The 7839-nt window shown below is 43.9% G+C and overlaps 1 protein-coding gene across 4 annotated transcripts in view; it reads right to left on the reverse strand.

The window, feature by feature from the left end:
- The window catches only part of PRDM5 (PR/SET domain 5), a 63153-nt gene extending 56500 nt beyond the window's left edge, over nucleotides 1–6653 (reverse strand). For all 4 annotated transcript variants that reach the window (XM_064149900.1, XM_064149899.1, XM_064149898.1 and 1 more), the window contains exons 1-2: nucleotides 6404–6653; nucleotides 3509–3592 (exon numbers count right to left, since the gene is read on the reverse strand). In XM_064149900.1, coding sequence (XP_064005970.1) covers nucleotides 3509–3592; nucleotides 6404–6496 — 177 coding nt within the window. In that variant the 5' untranslated portion in view covers nucleotides 6497–6653. The remainder of the gene's footprint in view (nucleotides 1–3508; nucleotides 3593–6403) is intronic.
- Nucleotides 6654–7839: the final 1186 nt, after the last annotated feature.

The raw sequence follows: 7839 nt of genomic DNA on the forward strand, positions 1-7839 counted from the left end.
CCCTATCCAATCAACTAGGCCATGGCACTAAGTGCCTCATCCAGGCTTTTCTTGAACAACTCCAGGGACAGTGACTCCACCACCTCCCTGGTCAGCCCATTCCAATGGCAAATCACTCTCTCTGGCAACAACTTCCTCCTAACATCCAGCCTAGACCTCCCCAGGCACAACTTGAGACTGTGTCCCCTCATTCTGTTGCTGGTTGCCTGGAAGAAGAGACCAACCCTCACCCAGCTACAGCCTCCCTTCAGTTAGTTGTAGACCGCAATGAGGTCCCCCCTGAGTCTCCTCTTCTTTCATATCGCTTGTCAAAGTATTTCAGCATGTAGTTCTTCACAAAAGTAAGACTAAGATTAAAGATACTCTCCACCTCCAGTCCTCTGGAATCTGTTGAATGAGCAAGTCTAAGTCTTTAAATCTTTGGTTTCTTCAAAACTATGCAAGTTACAGGCAGACTAATGGCATTCTGCTATGTTTAAAGACAAATGCTAACATTCTCAGAACTTTAATAAAATCACTGGACCAAATACATGTTTTCCCGAAGACCAAAAGAAAACAATGTGTAAAATTCTGTCTCAGCATGATGTCTTAAAGATGCCAACTCACAATGCTGCTTTTGGGAAAAAAAAATAAATAACTTGATCAGAACAGACCACAACTCGGCACAATGATAAATTCTTGTGGTAAGCTTCCTTGCAGAAAACTATTCCACAAAAATCAAAGCTCAGATCCCAGGCATCACATACCAAGAAATGTTTCACTAATGTTCATTCTGATTTGACTTACAAAACACCTCTACTACTTAAACTTCTTTCTAAAAGACTCCTCTCTAAAAACACATTTTTTGACTGCATATAACTGAGGTCAAGCTTTAGCCTTCAAATTAATTAGTTTTCATATCTTTGGTAGAGCTGACTATGCACAAACTTGGCCAGTTGCTGTGACTACCTCCCACAGTCTCTGGCATAACTATCTACTTGCATGGCTCAACTTTTAACTTTCTGCATTTCTGGTCTTGATTTTCAGCTTAAGACTGCTCTCAGTATGATTTAAATTATATTATAAAGCTCATGTTCAGATCAACTTCAGTAGACACGAACAACTTGGGTTCAAACATTCAGGAAGTCACAAAATCTGGTATGCAGGAATCTTTTCAAGGCTCTCAAAAATAGGTTACAATAAGATAATATGAAGTGGTTTTAAAACAGCTCATAAAATACTCATTCTGGTTTGCTGTTGATGGAGTCACATTACGTGTCATCAATAAATACATGTACTTGCCTCTTTTGTCTTTCAGAAACAGATAACTCTCATTTAATCATCAGCAATGAGAATCTGGAAAAATCATATGGCTTTCCAAAAAACTATAATCCACTCACCATCCCTTCTGAAAACCTTGCTCTAGCTCAAGTATTTTACTGTTTTAAAATTAACTTGCAGAAACAACATGAAAAAGCAAGTGAGCCAGGGTATATTAACATGTACTGTATTCACCAAACATGTAACAAAAAGCACATTGTGATTTGTTTTCAGTTGTGCACAAAGAAGATGAAACTGGTTGCTCTAAGTCCGTAACCAAAAGAATGAATTGTCCACACCTTCTCTCTACAGAAGGATATTTCAGGTGCACGCTGTACAAATAAAGGAAACAAAGGGGTAAAAAAACAATAAGAGGGAAAACAAAGACACAGAGTTCATGGCCTTGAATTAACATTTATTTGGGAATATTGTGCCACTTGTCTTGAGTATGGGTTTAATGAAGTGTACTTTTTGCACTCTGTTGCTCACTGTTCCATTGGGTAGGTTAGTTATACCTCTCCTAAGACTAAATCCATACTACACTTTCTTTATAAGCCGCTCAGCAACACTAATCCAGAGGTTTTTTGAAATAAACATCTATTTTGTAATAAATGCACAGATAATGCTTTAAGCCAGATGTCAAACACAAGCACTTTTTTGTACAGTGCCACACAAAAGTAACAGTTGTTCTTCCACCTCTAACCATAACAAGACGAGCAAGTAGGGCATTAGTCCTGTGTAAAACAGGACTAATATGCATTCAATAGAAACTGCTTGACTGGGGGTTGGATGGAGGAATTCTGCTTAAAGAATTACAGTAGAAGATTACAAATATGGAACAGAAGCACAAAAAAAGCAGGTGTTTACAACAAGAAGACACTGTTATTCCATGTATTTTTCAGTTAAACTCCTCAACTAATAAACTCAGACCTTTGCTATAGGCAAGTACAGCTATGACAGGGACTAGGATGGGTTGAGAACCTAAATACAACATCTAGTATATAAACTACTGCTGCCACCTAATATACATAAAAGGTTTAGAACGTACTGAAACTCTTTATGCCTTTGTCTGCCCAAAAATCTAACTACTGCATATTGCATTACAAAGATAATAAAATTTAAGAACTTCATGTACACAACTGCCAAACCCTAGGACAACTGTCATGGCAAGAAATGTTTTAACCTGTGGCTGAAGGAAGCTAGGAGCTGACACCTGTTCACAGGATCACAGGATATTAGGAGTTGGAAGGGAACCAAGGAGGTCATCGAGTCCAACCTCCCTGCTAGAGCAGGACCACACAATCTAGCACAGATCACAAAGCAAAGCATCCAGACAGGCCTTGAAAGTCTCCAGAGAAGGAGACTCCACAACCTCTCTGAGGAGCCTGTTCCAGTGCTCTGCAACCCTTACAGTAAAGAAGTTCCCCCTTCTGTTGAGGTGGAACTTCCTGTGCTGCAGCTTACATCCATCACTCCTTGTCCTATCACAGGCAGCAAGTGAGAAGAGCCTGTCCCCCCAACTCCTGACCAGCCCTCAGGTATTTAAAAATATTTATTAAATCTTCTCTCAGCCTTCTCTTCTCCAGACTAAAAAGCCCCAGGTCCCTCAGTCTCTCCTCATAAGACATGCCCTCCAGTCCTCTAGTCATCCTTACAGCCCTCTGCTGGACCCTCTCCAGCAGATCCCTGTTCCTCTTAAACTGGGGAGCCCAAAACTGAACAAAATTCTCAAGATGGGGTCTCATCAGGGCACAGCAGAGGGGAAGGAGAACCTCCCTTGATCAGCTGGACACTCTCTTCCTAATACACCCGAAGATTCCATCAGCCTTCTTGGCCACAAGAGCACACTGATGTCCCATAGTTAACTTGTTATCCACCAGAACAACCAGGGCCCTCATTCTGCTGTTGATCAGCATAAATCAGTGTCTTGGTAACATAATTATCTTTACATATTCAAATTATTTACTTATTATTTTCACACATTTTAATTATTTTTCCCATTGTTGTTACACTTTTGTGTTTTGCTTGACTTCATATTTTTCATGCTCCAACCATCCACAAAGCATGATTTAAAAGCATCTATTTGCATAAAGTATTCCCTAGCTATCATATCTTTAAGCTAGCAAAAAGAGGGGGAAGGATTTGTTACAATAAAAACCTCTGAGAGCACTTTTTTCTAGGTATGATGATGTCACTCCAGACTACTCACTTCCCACATGAGCCTGCAGTCTGTGTCCTCATCCAGTTCCTGAGGCATTCTCTTCTCCCCTGCAAATGGGCCAAACTTTTCACCCTAAGCAGTAATTATAAAAGACAACACATTAGTAATAAAGGCAAGTAAACAACCAAACTTCAATAGAGGTATCATTTTCAGCTTCAAATGGAAAGGGACAGTTTTCCTTCATCATTCTACTGTATGCCAAGAAGGTACATGTCCTTGAGGGTTCAATTTCAAGCTCATTCCCATTCTTTCCATAGTTTGTAGAATCTAACAACCATGCCTTTCCTCCACATATTTATTTCCCCCGTAGGAAATAGCATTTTTCTTCATTTCAAACAAGGCTGAAATTTACAAGTCAAATTTCTTACAAGATTTTCAGGAAGCACCTTGCAATAGGCATCTAACTAAAATGTAAAATACTTGGCAAGAACAAAGTTGACATTAGATTTATTTGCAAGATTATTTGCAATGGTGCTTTTTGAAGTGCCACAAATCAAAACACTGAATAATTGAGGTTTTGATCACGGAGAGATTTGTTTAAAAACAGAGCAAGTGTGCAAGTGTCTATGAATTAATTCAAGCCTTTGTAAGCAAAATTAAAATGCTATACCACCTGCTAGTCATAACACTTGCTGTGAAAGCATCCATTGATACATTCTTCCAAAAGTACTGGGTATTGGTGTTCTTTCCCTTCACAAACATCATGCTAACAGCAGGATTTATTAATTATTTAAACAGGATTTCTTTTCTTAGGCAGACCTAACTTCTTTTCCTCTCTCCCTTGTCCTTATATGCAGCAACAAGCCCTACAAACCAGAAGGCAGACAGATAAGTTCCTTTAGGCACAATTCAGAATGAAAAACTATGTATTTTAAAAACAGCACTTAAAGCAATATATACATAATATAAAGCTTAAATACTAGAGGTTTCACATACATAATGAAAGGCAACTTCAGTGTTTCTTTAAAAACAATAGTACTTTCACCGACAAAAGTATTGATCTTTGCTGATAAAAACATCGATCTTGTCCCCCAGGCACATTCCATGATTCCAGAAACAGCCTGCTACACGTTTTCCCTCTTGCTTAGTTTTGACTGACTGCCTATAGGTAGAGTGGAGAGGAAAAGCGGAATGACAAACTTTCCAGATCGCTCCTCTTAGAAACAGTCAACAAAATGAAAAAAAATCCCATAATCCTGGTATTTAAAATAAAACCTGTGGAGGTAACAAACCAGGAAAACAAAATGTCCCTCACTTCTCGGTGATCTTCATACCACCCTTTATCATTTTGCTAATCAAATGCACTCAGAATTCCTCTCACACCAGCCTCAAAAATACTGGGATTTAATATTCAAACTGAAAGTTTCTTCTTCTTTTACCTCATGAGCATTGAAAGTGAAAATAGGTCAATACGCTGTGCAGCTGTGAACGTTCTCAGCTGATGCTGAGAACAAGCACAGGACAAGCCTGCAACACTGTCCCTAGACATTCCGAACACAAAGAGATCTTAGAACTACCTATGTCTTTACCTTCTGCATTCCACATACAATACATGTCACACTGGCAACATTTCAGTTTTACTAGGATGACCTCTATGACGCAGTCACACTGACAGAGCTGCACAGGCAGACTTCTGATAGCACATACTTTGCCTGTAGAGCTCAAAAGCAACATGGAGTAACTCAAGCAAGAAAATGCTGTATTTTTCCTAACATGCAGCTCTAATGGTTCAATTGACAGCAGGGAAAAGGAAGAGAATTCAGACTCTCAACTGACATTCAGAACTGATACTACCATGTGGATGATGATTTCAGTCAGCTTCACTCTAGAGCTCACTGTTTCAGAGTTCAGGGATTAATATACACTACTACCGAGCAACCCCTGAGAACTTCTGAATTTTTCAAACACAAATTCAGATTCTCAGTGGAAAAAATTCAAGCTAGCCAATATGAAATTGTTCCACTTCCACTCCCCTACTAGCACTCAAGGACACCTTAAAAATGAGAGGCCCCTACCTCATGGTGTCTAAACCTTGCTGATGAACCCGCTGACAAACCAGGCAGCCCTCTCAACGCACATCCAGAATAAAGATGGCAAGTAAAACATACAAAATACACCCAAGTGCATACTAATGCAGGGTAACTTTAGGTATGCCTTTACTTCAACAACAAATCACCTGTAGTAATATCACCTGGACTGTAGTAAGCAGGTTTTCAGACAATCAAGACACTACTCTTCAATCACAAGGTGGCAAGAGACATGACATGGGTGGGGTGAGACCTGCAGTGCAGCTGAATTACATCTTTCCCACCTTTATCATCCTGAAACAGTTAATTAAATCGCCCATTCCACCGATCCCTAGTACTAGAGAGGCGACAGGGGCTTGCGACCTGTCGCAGGGGCATCCTTCATGAGACAGGTACCTCTGTCTCTGAGGCGCCCCGCGGCCTTAAGTCAGGCGATAACCGAAGGGGCGACCCTGTCCACAGCAGCTTTACTCTCAAGATACAAAAAATAAGCTGAAAACGACAGAGGATACTAAAACCCATAAAGAAAAAACCCTCCGCTAACTCGGCAGGGTAGTCGGTGGCGTGGTCCGGCCCGGCCGGCCCGCCAGGCCCTCTCCCGCCCCAAGCGCCAGCCCTGTGGGCACCGGGAAGTTAGGGATTATCTGAGGGGGGGTGGCGGGCGGTGCCTCCCCTGAAGAGAGGGGGCCGGGGCAGACGGAAGTGGAGGCAGCGCCAAGACAGCGGAGCCGAGGTAAAGTTCCAGCCCGGCAGCAGCGAGGGGCGGAGGAGCCGCCTCGCTCTCCTGTGATACGTGGCAGCCGCTCCCCGCTGGGCCGGGACAGGCCGTTACCCCTCTCGCCCGGCCAGCACCCACCTTTTTCACTCTGCGGGCCGTGTAGAGCCCCATCCCGTCCTGCACTTTTGACGACTTCAGGGCAAATCTATCCGGCACATACATGCCCAACATTTTGCATCGATTCGGGCCGCCGCTTGTTACGGCGGAGGAGGATTACCGGGGACTTCCATCCCACTGAGAGAGCGCGGGCGAAAGCGAGCCCGGGGGAGGGGGCAGGCGGAGGGGCTGGTTGAGGGGCTTTCCCGGCCCCCGAGGAGGAGGGGAGGAGCCAGGCCGCCGGCGAGGCCCTCACCGCGGACGGGCAGCGGCGGGACGGGCGCGCGGGCGGCAGGGGGCGCGCGCGCCCGGCGGGGCAGGGAGCGGGACCCGAGCGCCGGCGCTGGGGTGGCCGCGCTGGGGGGTGGCCGCGCTGGGGGCTTCGTGCCCTCGAGGGTTTGTCGAGTCGCGTCCTGTGAAATGTCGTGACATGAAACAGGAGGCATTCGGGTTTCCTCATCTGGCTGCTGAGTCCTGGCCCCAACGATGCACTCGGCGAAAGGCACACACAGCGCTGGCAGCCTCCTGACAGTGCCATGGGCTAACGACTTACACAGCATGCGCTGCACCGAGGCACCGGACCGCGTTCTTCACCTGGGTTCATTTCGCAGAGCAAGTGGCGCTTCATCACCCAGGCACAGCTTCCTGCTCTGGCACCATCCTGATGCTGGGCTCTTTTCAGCAGATTAGCTTTTCAGTCTGGCTTCTGCAACAACGTAACCTGAAGTGAGAGGAGACAAATAAGTAGGCAGTGCTGGGTCTCAGACCTGAGAGAGTCGTTTGTGAAGCCTGACAGAGGCAGAGAGGCTTTACTCGGTCATCAAACTCCAGAGCAGTTGCCTTATGCAGTGAGACTTCTCACATACATACCAAAGCATTTGTCTGCTGGTACTTACAGTTACGACCCCTTAGAGTAGAAGAACAGAAACAATACCCAAACACATTCTGTGCTTTGTAACACTTTCCATGGGCGTTTACCTGAAACTTCACTCAGATTTAGCCTCATTACTTTTATATTGCCATAATGTGTCCATCCAGATTTACATTCACTTTTGAAAACATGTAACCCTTCACTTTTGGAAACTGATTTTGAAGGAACTCAGAGGGAATGCCAGAAATTTAGCTGAATATGAGACTCCGTTTGGCTACTTTCTACATATACTGTGCACCGCGATGCCATTTTGTGTGTAGTGTCTTTGGACTCATGGTAGATATCATTTTTTATTAAATGTTAACAAAATATATTCACACATCCCCCTGTGTACAATTCGGGATGGAAGGAGAGAGATTGGATGGGACTGATTGAGGACATTAAGGTCGGGAACAGCCATGGGGAAAGTGATCATCACATGGTAGAGTTTAGTACCATACAGTGTAGAATCAGAGCAACAAGGAGAATTACAACCCTGGACTTCTGC

Source organism: Pogoniulus pusillus, chromosome 10 (assembly GCF_015220805.1).
Source record: "Pogoniulus pusillus isolate bPogPus1 chromosome 10, bPogPus1.pri, whole genome shotgun sequence".
Taxonomy (NCBI): domain Eukaryota; kingdom Metazoa; phylum Chordata; class Aves; order Piciformes; family Lybiidae; genus Pogoniulus; species Pogoniulus pusillus.